Source organism: Antedon bifida, chromosome 1, assembly GCF_963402885.1.
Source record: "Antedon bifida chromosome 1, ecAntBifi1.1, whole genome shotgun sequence".
Taxonomy (NCBI): Eukaryota; Metazoa; Echinodermata; class Crinoidea; order Comatulida; family Antedonidae; genus Antedon; species Antedon bifida.
The window spans coordinates 24411022-24423900 of record NC_136226.1 but is presented as its reverse complement, the minus strand read 5'-3'; the positions used below and the strand labels follow the sequence as shown (position 1 = coordinate 24423900).

Genomic DNA, 12879 nt, shown 5'->3' with positions numbered 1-12879 from the left:
GAAACAAACTGAAATTTCATAACTTGTTGACTTACAATAATTCTATTAAATACATTTAGCATGTGATGGACTGGAGAAGACCGAGTCATTAGACTCTATAAACTATCAACAGCTGAAAGGTTGTACAATAATTAAAAAAAACATCATCATTGGCGTGGTTACATTTCTTGGGTAAGCAATCATAACTCTTTTAATATAAGCAATTTTCAAATTGGTATACCAGTTGTTAAATTAAATAAATTGAGTAAACAAAAATGGCCAAGTGGTTATGGAAAGAGCACCATTTACCAAAACTAAAGAGTTAATATCAGCATGGGTTCGAGGCCGACTTGCTCCTAGTTCTGGTGGTGGAACAAGTCTTCTCGGATAAGGACTACTGTATGAACCGTAGGTCCAATGTACACTGTTCGCCCATATGCACTTTCAAGATCAAAAATATCCCTGTGTCTGTAGGATTACCACCTATCTTATAGGACAATGATTAATTTACAATTGGTAATCCTTGGCCATATGAAAAAATGATTGTCTCAGAATGTATTGAACAACAAAGTATCTCACAGTGGCTAGACGTAATGCAAGATCAACTAGTATTTAGTTTTACTTGGCCTAAAAGTCATTAATTAATATTATTATTATAATAATTATGTTAAAAGTAAAATTCTAAATAATTTTTCTAGCAATTTGAACAATAGATTAAAAATATTTTACACTTTGTGTTATTCCCATGTAAGTTTATATCATTTTACCATTTTATTGCTTGGAGGTAAGATTCTTTAAGTATCATATTGTGTTTTCTTTATTTAGGGACGCGCTTAACGACATACCTCCATTGACACCTGAAGATTTGGAGATATTTAGAACAGTTAAGGAGATCAATGGCTTTCTATCGGTCCAGGCCAAACATGAAAATCTTACCAATTTGTCATTCTTTGAAAATTTGACTGTCATTAAAGGGCGTGAACACTACAGGTAATGGCTATAGACATCGTCACTAATTTAAATAATTCATAATTTTACTTGCACTTGACAATCAATACCCTTTTTTGACCAAACTGTGGTGGTTTGCTTCACCAACAAAAGTCCCAACGCTTTTTGCAATTCCCTCTTGTGGTCAATTTTTCCTAGCTGCATAGTTTTACTCGGTAAGGACCAAGCTAGTTTAAAAATGTCAATCCACCATTGACTAGATCTTCATTTTAAATAAACGGGAGTTGGATATTAGGCCCACGCTTTAATATCACTAAGTCACAGCACAAAGGTTGGCTAATATAATCTGGGAGTAGTTTTTGCTAGACATTGCTAATACACTTTTTTTTCAAGTTTTAATGCAATAGTTAACTTAAATTTAAAACCTGTTATATAATACATACACTATTTAAATGCACAAAATCGCACTAAGAATGCTTATGTCCAATGTAAAATGGACTAATGGCTAAAAATATTTGGTGGAGGTATACCCAGATACTGCCAAAAGACAAAATCCCAAACAACAAGCCTAAATAAAATTGAAATCACTATTTCATGTTTAGAAATATTTCTATTTGTTTTAATTTCAACGCAAAAAGCAGCTTCTTAACTAACCATATTTTGTTTATTTTCTAATACAAAATTTTATTTCATATTATACACGGGCCTATAAGTGATACGGGGCACAGCACGCACTCCTTTTGCTAACATGGATATGTGTTTTACATTTTAGTTCTACCTCAGATACACTACATATTCAGCAGACTAGCTTACAATATCTGGGTCTGACCTCCCTGGAAGACATATCATCCGGAAATATACGTATTAGAGACAATGAACAACTTTGTTATGTTAACAACGACATTATGTGGACAAGCAAATTAACTAATGCAAATGAACAGAAAGTAAAAATTGTCAAACGTGCTGAAACATGCAGTAAGTATTTCAAATGAAACAATTGTTTTATCATTATTTATACTGTTTCAATAATGTTATTGTTCTTTTTAATTCTAGTGTTCATGAAGCATCCTTGTCAATTATGGGTACCAATTTAGAATCAGTTGGACTGACATCGCTTGAAAAAATTCTGAAAGGAAATGTATTGTTTATAAACAATCCAAATATGTGTTATATTGGAGAAAGTGAAATACTGTGGGATAAATTTGAACAAAATACAATTGAACAAAGGTTTTATACTAGAGAATCTTATAACTGTAGTGGCAACTGTAGTGAGTATATTATTTACTAGCTTATCCAGAAATGTGTTTATCACGTTAACCTGTGGGTTATTAAAGCATCGTAACTACGCTTCGTAACATTTTTATCACCACCATCATCACCCATGCACAGCTCTCACCTGATAGTTTAAGAATGATTTAGTTTTTGTCTTTTTCGTTGACATTTTTCCAAAGTCTAGTAAAAATTTTACAATATTCTGCAGTTTATTACATCCATGCTTTATGTTTTGCTAGTGATTACAGTGATGGCAAAATCCAGTTCTAATAGATTCTTTAGTAACAGTAATGTTCATCTGTTCATTGTTAGTTTCCATACATAGGGTTGCATGATGTATTAGTAATACAGAATTTTTCTTTATTACATTAAAAAAAATGTAGTACTGTAGTTTTTGCATAGATTTAAACAAATTGAAATTATTTGGTCATTTAGACGCAACTAAATCAGGCTATAGGCTATAAACCAAATGTGTAGTATGTATTTACTACAAAGTTAACAGACTTCCTCCTACCAACATAAAAACTAAAATCACAAAATTATTGTGAGTTCAATTGTGTTCCAATAGAGACATATACTATGCAGGCTACAATTCCAATGTTATAATAAGTACATTTGAAATTAATTAATTAAGAGATGTTTACTATATAACTTTAAAGGACATTTACTATAGATTTTAAAATAGAAAACAAAAGCAAATTAATATTGTTAGTTTCTTAATACTGAATTCAAACAATAATAGTTTACTTGTCTTGCTTGTCAACTTAGAGAAATTGACAAAGCACTAAAGTAAATAATGACTTAACTGTAAACATAACCTTTGAAATATCATGCAAACTTAGCTGTGGATGACATAACAAAAATATGACAAGTATAAAATGAAGTAAAGTATGTTTCTGACAACATATTCACATAATCACACAATATCATTTTAATCAATGTATAAAAATCAAGCAAAGAATACATTTAAAAGAGTTAGGATTGGCTTTTTTGGCTAACTTTATGTCCCAACATGAATACCGATAGAAACAATACTTTGGATTTAAATTGTTATTTTTCAGTCAGTCATTCGTTTAATCACAATGTTTTTGGTATTTAGTTCATCTCAAATTCATAGCAGTGGTTAAAATGTTGTATTCTAGGTCAAATCATTAATTGATTGCATGATGTCATATGTTATGAATTCATATCATATGTGAGATAGTTTTTGTCTTTCAACAAATTCAAATTCACTTCCACTGTCATACATCTGATTTTAAGTGTTTGAACAAGTTGTTTTAAAGTACTGTGTTTGTTCAACTTAGCTTTGAATTTGTTTTTAGTTTCCTTGATGGAGTAACTGGTATTGAAGATTTTAAATGTACAGTGTGTGGATATCTTTTGGCTATTTTGGTAGTAGAAGTCGTCATCATTTTGATCATTGTAAAATCTTGTTTAAATGAAGAGTACTTGTTCTATGGTTGTGTAGTAGTAGTGTCGTCATACCTCTTCAGATCGCATTATTTTATTAGTTACCTTTTAGGAATTGAAAGTTGAAGAGCAGTTTTATTGTGATGAACAGGTGAACTAATGGTACCAGAGTGCACTAAGTGGAAATATGTTGGGTGAAAGTCATTTAATTAATTTTGATTTTTGTTTTGCAAACAGGCATCCAAGCTTACTAACCAGCACAAATGATTTTCTTTTTTATTTCTAACAAATATTTTTTTTAGATTTTAATTATGCGTTTTATTTGCAGAGATATATGCACACAAACACATGTAAGAGAAGAGACTTGGATTATTAACAAACATAGCACCACATAACTATTGACTTGGGATAGAGACTTATCCCTAGATATTGACTGAGAGTGGGAATAACCCCTAGCTATTGACTGGAGACAGGGAATTATCTCTAGCTATTGACTGGGCGAAGGGAATTATCTCTAGCTATTGACTGGGCGAAGGGAATTATCTCTAGCTATTGACTGGGCGAAGGGAATTATCTCTAGCTATTGACTGAGGGTGGAGTTGATCCCTAGCTATTGACTGAAGGTGGGAATAACCCCTAGCTATTGACTGGAGACAGGGAATTATCTCTAGCTATTGACTGGGCGAAGGGAATTATCTCTAGCTATTGACTGGGCGAAGGGAATTATCTCTAGCTATTGACTGAGGGTGGAGTTGATCCCTAGCTATTGACTGAAGGTGGGAATAACCCCTAGCTATTGACTGGGCGAAGGGAATTATCTCTAGCTATTGACTGAGGGTGGAGATGATCCCTAGCTATTGACTGAAGGTGGGAATAACCCCTAGCTATTGACTGGAGACAGGGAATTATCTCTAGCTATTGACTGGGTGAAGGGAATTATCTCTAGCTATGACTGAGAGTGGGAATAACCCATAGCTATTGACTGGGGGGTGGAGTTTATCCCTAGCTATTGACTTAGAGTGGGAATTATCTCTAGCTATTGACTGAGCGAAGGGAATTATCTCTAGCTATTGACTGAGGGTGGAGTTGATCCCTAGCTATTGACTGGAGGTAGGAATAACCCCTAGCTATTGACTGGAGGAAGGGAATTATCTTTAGCTATTGACTGAGGGTATATAGGAGGTAGAAATAACCCCTAGGTATCGGGGTGGGGAATGACTGGTTCCTGGCAGCTATGTTAACAAGGGCTTTGATACATTTGAAGTTTTATTAACAGCTTTGGCTTCAAGGCTTTTTACATTGAATTAAAAGAGGCTACAGATAAAAGGACTAAAACTATTATTAAATTTGAATATGAATAATAGTATTGTAAATTCCAAAACCATTTAAATGAAAACACAGATTTTTTTTTTTACTTATTTGCTGAATTTACTAACAACATTTACTAGTTTTGATAAACTGCTATTTGCATTACAATATTAATGTATTAAATAATTCTGTAGCCTCTTTCAATCAAAATTTGGAGCTTTTAAAGATATGAACACTACCACAGTAGTTTGCAAGCCATGCTTCTTATGTACACCAATTTATTATATAAAGTGAAATTCAACCTTTGAAAAAAAAAATGTGATATTATACACAAATAGAAGAATATGATTTTGGAAAAACAAATTAAAGCGATTCTTTTAATAAAAATACATGGATAATGATGGTTTTATCACTTTTTTTCTCAAAATATGAGCTTTTAAACAAAAAGAAAATAATATTTAGGCTATCTATTTGTGTATAATTGTAACATTGAGGTTGATCTGAGAAGAGTGAGATAATATTCTCACTTTTCCCTGGGTTTATGAGGTTTTGGTGAAGGTTGGCATTTGAAGTGATTTTAAAAAAAACCCACCAAAGTGTATGGATATGATTTATGTATATGACATGATGTCATCATTGAATAATATGGAGCTTTTGATTTGCGATGACCTATGATCTACGTAACTATTGAGGTTTCGTTGGTCATTGTTTGAACCTAGAAACCACCAAACTAGTGTCAAGGAATTGTGAGGATGCACTTCCTTGAGCACAATGAATTAACTTGTAAAACTAGATTCGCACTAGGATGCAACGCAAGGACGTAAGCCACAACGTCAGTGAATTGACCAATCACAAGCGACAGTTTGAATAATCCATCTCTTTGATTGATTAATTCACTCGTGTTGCCGCTTACATCCTTGCATTGTGTCTTTGTGGGAACCAAGCTCCTTCGGTCATTACAAATCTAAAGCTCCTTATTATTATCAATATAGATATTTTTTGACAACTATGTGAATTACATCTGAATCTGAATAACTTTCCTGATTTTTGGGCTATAATATTAAAGTTTAAAAATGTATATAATTTTGATAAATTCAATTTCTCCCATAAAGCATTTATGCTGCTAATACGGTTAATGTAAATTAAACAAGAAATATTTCTTACAAAAAACGCCGCTCGACATTTTAACATTAATCATTGTTCTTTTTATTAATTTATGATTAATTATTAAAAAGATGTCCTTTAATCGCAAAAATACATACAAATCATTGTATACACAGCATTTGAAAGAAGACATGTGTACCTTTCCAACAATGTATTATTTGCCAACAAATATTAATGTACTAATTCAAAAATGGCATTTAAAAATGGTCAATTTTGAACTACAATGTGCTGTAGCCTGTTTGTGTGTGACCTCAACCTGTACTGTAGGCATGCAACTGAACTGAAAACAAGTGATAACATTCTTCCAAAGTCTGTTGATTCGCGTCAAAGGGCGAGAATCCCAAATCGTTCAACCCTGAGCTCTCATAGACTCTCTTTTCCCAGACGTTTTTTTGGGTCCAGCAGCTGGGACCTATAAACTATAGTCAAGTTTACAAATTCGCAAAACTTAGATACTAGCTACCGCTATGAAACAGCTTAATAATGAATATGTCCTCCTGGAACATAGCTGGCTAGAGCCACAGCGCGAAAATTTGATTAAAGATGACTTGAATGAATTTATATGTTGGTATTTTATACGTTTTAAAACTCGATAATATCAAAGTAGAAATAAAACAAGCTTGATTAAAAAACGCTCTTCCACAAGGTCTAGATAAAAAAATAATAAAAACAAAAATCATTACATTGAATTGATATTATGTCAGCAGCAGTTAATTACAAATTGTCATTTCCTGCAGCAGTAGACTTACATTAAATATATTGATATAGTAATTTAATTTACATTATAGTATCAGATGTACTTCACATAGATATGTTACTTGGAACATTTACCATTGTATTTTTATATTGTAGTGTATGCACATACACACATATTACATTATTATAATACATATATATATATTATATAAAATTCATAAATTATGTTTACATTATTTGTTGTAGAATTAGAAATTCATATGAATAGAAATATTTGTTTGTATATTTGTATTTGTTTTGAAGTTTGATACTATGTTTGATTAATTGAATTAGAAAATGAGGGACGTGTATGCGATGCTCAATGCAAGCAGATAGGTTGTTGGGGTCCTGGTCCAGAACAGTGTGTGGAATGTGAGAATAGAAAGATTGGTAATAAATGTGTCGAGGACTGTGATTATAAAAATGGGTGAGTTTCTGATAACCTAAAAATAATATGTTACTATTACTAATTGTTTTTTTTCTTGCACTTTGAAGAACTTATCTAAAGTGCATTTATTGTTTTTCCTCTTGTTTATCCCAGTCAAAATCATATTTATAGTTTGACATAAAGCCATTAAGACTTTAAGATAGCATACAAGTTAAGAATCATTTGAATTTCTGCATCATCGTGTAATTTAGTAATTAAAAAAGTGTTCCTTAACTTTAAAGGAAGTTAAAGTTGATTCATTTGTTGTATTTATAGGGAATACTACGCAGGAAACGATACATGTAAATATTGCCACGAAGAATGCGTTGGTGGATGTTCAGGGCCGGTAAGTTAAAAACCAATTGTTCAAGTAATTTTTAATACTATAATAAAAACAGAAGAAGATAAATAATAAAATAAAAATAGAAGACTAAAGATTGAATTTGTTGCTATTTAAGGGGTGGATCTAGGATCCGGGGAAGTGCTAACATACAGTAATAATATTAATAGCCTGTCCAAAACAGATATCAAAATGTAGTTAATGTTATTTTAGCTGTCAAAGGGGGAGCATTTGACCCCAGTGCATCCATGTATTTAAACAAAATTAATTTTATTTAATAATAACTTGTGTTTCCTTTGAGTCTCAGCAATTCTATAACGATTCATAAAGTTTCCCCCTGAAAAAGTAATTTTTCCAAATTATGTTGTTAAATATGCCATTTTGATGTTCCATAATAGTTAAATCACTTTGACCAAAAATTGGATCGAAAAAACATTATTTACCTGAAAAAATGTAATTTAAAGCAAAAAATAATCAAATTACCAGCCAATGGGATTTTGGTTGATTTTAACAGTTTGTTTTGTCTTTTTATAAGTAAAAACATTTGTTTCAGTTTTTTTTCTGTGGAAGTGATTGACTTTATTGAAACTACAAAATTGCCTATTCAAAATCTGATTTATTAATCTTCATTTTTCATGTTTTTTGGAGACAATACATCTTTAATATACATTTGTGGTCTTTCGTAACAGGGTAATGAAGAATGTGATGAATGTAAGAATTTCCAAGATGGACCATTTTGTGTGCCAGAATGTCCTAAAGTGAAGTATAATAAATCATATACTTGTGAACCTTGCCATGATCTTTGTATTGAAGGGTAAGTTTTTTTTATTTTATTTTATTCAATCGAAACCAACAGCGATAATTACCGCCACTAACAGGTTTGATACAAACAAAGCCAGGACTGTTTAAAGCACCTTGATTGGTCCTAACATTGATCAAGGGCTTCTTTCGTCCTGTGCCCACGTTGACTAGAGGAAAGGCATACGCCAAAACGTCTGAGGCAGATACCAGATGCCATAAGAGTCAGCATTGCTGATTTCAGATGCCTAACGGGACACCAGCTCCATATACAGCACCCGATATTCCCAGATTGTCTCCCATCTAAGCTCTAACTAGGCCCAATGTTGCTTAACTTCGGTGATCTGACGAGAACGGTGTTTCAACGTGGTAAAGCCGTATAAGTATATAAGTGTAATTTGGTTATAATGATACATATAATATATATCACATGTGATAATGTAATACAGGCGTTGCATATACTGGACATATACTAATAATAATATCCTGGATTTATATAGCGCTTAATGCTGTGAAACCTCTAAGAGCTGACGATTATTACCCCAGTCATTTTTTTTGGATCAAACACGTATGGAGCTAGTAATCAGCGCCAAGTTGTGTCTTGATCTAACCGGGTTCCCATTTATACACCTGGGTGGAGAGAGGCAATCATAAGTAAAGTATCTTGCCTAAGGATAATGCCATATGTAGAGATTACAGATGATTATTATTAAGATTATGAGTACAGAGGATCGAGTGGATATTATGAATATGAATAATAATTTTCTTAACAGTTGTAGTGGGCCTTCAAACACTATTGGTGAAAATGGCTGCCATGCCTGTGCAAAGGTTAAGGTACAACAAAGACAAAAATTGGTAAGTAAATAAAGGATTTGTTAAAATACAGTAGAACCCCTATTAAGGGGACACCTTAGGAACCAACAAAGTGTTCCCGTAATAGGAGCGTCCCTGAATATTTGTTGGCCGTAATGTTAAAACATACTATATTGCCCCTTGTTTATTTCATGAGAAATCCCCTTAATAAAGGTATCCCTTGAATAGTGCTCCAAATGAGGACTTCTATTGTAATAATATTTATTTTGTCAACAGGAGTGAGAATAGACTAAAGCAAAAAGATTTTGCACTCACCCCATTGTACAGTAAACGAATAGTACAATAATATACAACAAAATAAAACAATATACAATAAAACTGTACATTACAAATTTCATTGCTTGGAATTTGTGCTTTCGTACATTGTACGATTGTATAGACCTAGTTTAAAAAAGAGAAATTGTCAATTTTCAATCCTCCTTCATGATATTTGATTAACATTTAAATTGTTTTTGGTCACTGAATTCAAAATCTGTTATATATTTTCTAAATAGCACTTATCCTGTAATTTCTAGTTTCTAATCGGATATTTTTTTTTTTTCAAAATTAATTCATTGTTGAGCGTTATCCTGATATTTTTCTATAGCATGTTTGTTAAGAAAATAATTTGACAATTTAATATTATTATTATGCTTTTAGATTGAGTGCTTACCTGGTGGTGCTTTTGGTATCAATACAACTTGTGATGAAGGCTTTTATTATGAAAGAAGGTCACTTAAGAACTCTGATACAGTTACTCAGGTAATTAATCACTACAAATTAACTTTCTGATCTAAGCACAATTGTATAATAAACATATGGCTAGGCTATTGTGGATGGATCAAATGGAGTGGGGTGGTGCAGCCAGTGCGGTAATGCAGAGGCCTGAGGCCCATGGTCTGAACCCTAAGTGCCCCTGCAACACTGGAGGCCTTGAACGTTTTCAGCCTTTTTCAACTTATTTTAAAGCTGGTTGTTTCCTCTGGGTTCATAGCCGTTACGCCACTGGGTGCAGCTACATTTTGGTAAATGGTATGCTAAATGAAACATCAAATTGCGATGTATAGGAGGTGCCGGAAAGTACTGTATTGGCAAGAATTAAACATGAAATGCAAGACAAAAATACACTGACAATATCTTTAAAGGAACGTGATAGCACACACATGAAAATTTAATTTGTAGTTTTGGTTTAAAATCCTGTAGAATATGGCCTATCCTGGTATGTACATAGGCCTCCTATGCTAGGCTAGATGATAGATCGGAAATAGACCACACTGTTCACCGGCAGACTGAAACAAAACAACAACAAAATGTTGTGGCCTAGGCTTTAGATTTATCAATCAAGCAAGTTTATAAAGAAGCAATAATAATATTAATAATAATAAAAATAATTTGTTTAAAAAACAACATCTATATTACACAACATAAAAGACCATCACGAAGCCAATGTTTCCTCACCAAGATGGCGGCTTGCTAAGTACTATGGGAAAAATGTAACGTCAGTGCAAACAATGTATTCCTTTGAAGAATACTTTTCTATTGATTTTCTATTGAATCTAATGTTATTAAAGTGACAGACAGCAATAATGAAAGGTATCATTTTTGTATTAGGTTTGCCAAGAATGTCACCCAGAGTGCCGCAACTGCACTGGGAAAGGCAGCTATAACTGTGATGTTTGCAAGAACTTCAGACGTGATGACCAATGTGTTCCCACATGTAAACCCGATGAATATTATGATGAGGCCTTTGAATGTCATCAATGTCATACACATTGTAAAGGAGGCTGCAATGGACCATCTGCATCTGAATGCAAAACTGACTGCAGCAAGTACAAGATAGATACTGGCGATGGAAAGGTATATTTGTATTATGTAATTAGTACAGTAGAACCCCTTTTCAGAAACCAAAAAAGTGTCCCTCTGAATAGGAGGTGGCTGTAGTGTATAATAACATATATAGCCCCTCATTAATTTCACATAAAACTGGGGATACAGATACTATGTATTCAACATATTTACAAGGATAACCTTATTATCATTAGTCGGTATTTCTCTATGCTATGGTTGGATGATGTAAGTTTATATATTGTTTAAATAATAAGGTTTTAGTACGATTAATTGATATTTCGAAATCAACAAGATTGAAGGTCTCTCTTCATGTGTTTGGAGGCGATATATTCTTCTAAAAGTGACAATGAAAATATCTAGTAGAACAGGTAGCTGTTGGGCATCATAAAATACATGCAACCAGTGCCCGGGGGGGGGGGGGGGGGGGGTATATTTTGGTGGTTAAATTAATAGTCTCTTGCCCGTCCACTGTCAAAATGTCACAATTTATCGCACAATTTTAGAAGGGATTTTAGCTATACTGAATGCTAAGCCCGTCGCTAAATGGATCCTACCTTTGAATCAATGAAAACTAGTCGCCTATGTTATCGCAAAACCTTGTCACGAACAGTTCCCCTTTTGAACTAGTACAAATATTGCGCCCTATCCGGCGTGGCCTTTTTCCTGTCGTCTTGGGAACCAGTGTCATTCCTTTGTATTAAATCAATATATCATATTTTATTGAGCATTTAAAATATTTCTTTTCAGTTTCTATGTGCAACAGAATGCCCCGTGGACTACCCATATCAAGATAGGCCGTATCATTGCATATCCAACTGCTCAGAAAACACGTTTGCAAATGAAAAGAACTTTTGTCGACCTTGCCATGAAGAGTGTTTTGCAGGATGCGTCGGTGATCAGCGAAAGGATTGTGTGCAATGTAAAAATGTGATTCATAATGGAGAGTGTAGGACGGCTTGTCCCAGTGGAACTGATATGGACGAAGATAATGTTTGCAAAACTGTGTCAATGCCAATTACAGGGCAAAGCACCAATCAACCAAAGTGAGTTTTGGATACTAAAATTAATCAGACAATTATTAGTAGAAATACAACTTTTTTAGCCATTATATTTATTTGAGATTCATATGATATTGAATTAAATTTACTGGGTTTTAATATTTTGCCTTCAATTTCTTTTTTTTTTTTTTTTCAATTTCTTACTTGATTCAGTCTTATTTCTAGATCTGGCTTGTCAACCTCAATGATAGCTGGACTCAGTGGTGTTTTTATAATCATATTGCTGATTTTAATTGTAATTATTTACTCCGTGTATAAACGCAAGTACAAGGATAACTTACTAGAACTTACCACTACCCTTGTAAGTATACAACTATTACATAATATATTTTCCGTTTGACTTCTGTGATTTTACTCTACTCTACATTTATAATGGAGTGAATGTTGTGTATGATTATAATATACATATAGTACTGTACTTGGTTTGTGGATGTAAAGTATTTTTTGATGGTCACTACCATTACCAGTGTTACCTCCATATGTCATATTCCTAATCAGTATCTTCATCATCATTGTTATCGTTATCATCATCATCAGCATCATCATCATGATCCTCACCATTATCATCATCGTCATTATCATTATTATCATTTTATCAACATTACCTTTAACATCATCATCATCATTATGATTATCATGTTATCAACATTACCTTTAACATCATCATCATCATTATCATTTATCATCATCATCCTCACCATTATGTTATCAACATTACATTTAACATCATTATCATCATT

The 12879-nt window shown here is 32.9% G+C and overlaps 1 protein-coding gene across 2 annotated transcripts in view; it reads left to right on the top strand.

Moving 5' to 3' along the window:
* The window catches only part of LOC144846783 (epidermal growth factor receptor-like), a 95026-nt gene that overhangs the window by 68065 nt on the left and 14082 nt on the right, over positions 1–12879 (top strand). Inside the window, exons 8-18 of one of the 2 annotated variants that reach the window (XM_078703573.1) lie at positions 60–171; positions 805–969; positions 1700–1902; positions 7111–7243; positions 7520–7589; positions 8273–8397; positions 9155–9236; positions 9894–9995; positions 10845–11090; positions 11829–12124; positions 12293–12440. In XM_078703573.1, the coding sequence (XP_078559699.1) occupies positions 60–171; positions 805–969; positions 1700–1902; positions 7111–7243; positions 7520–7589; positions 8273–8397; positions 9155–9236; positions 9894–9995; positions 10845–11090; positions 11829–12124; positions 12293–12440 (1682 nt within the window). Of the gene's footprint in view, positions 1–59; positions 172–804; positions 970–1699; positions 1903–1980; positions 2196–7110; positions 7244–7519; positions 7590–8272; positions 8398–9154; positions 9237–9893; positions 9996–10844; positions 11091–11828; positions 12125–12292; positions 12441–12879 lie in introns of both variants that reach the window. The other variant, XM_078703572.1, reaches the window with a different exon arrangement.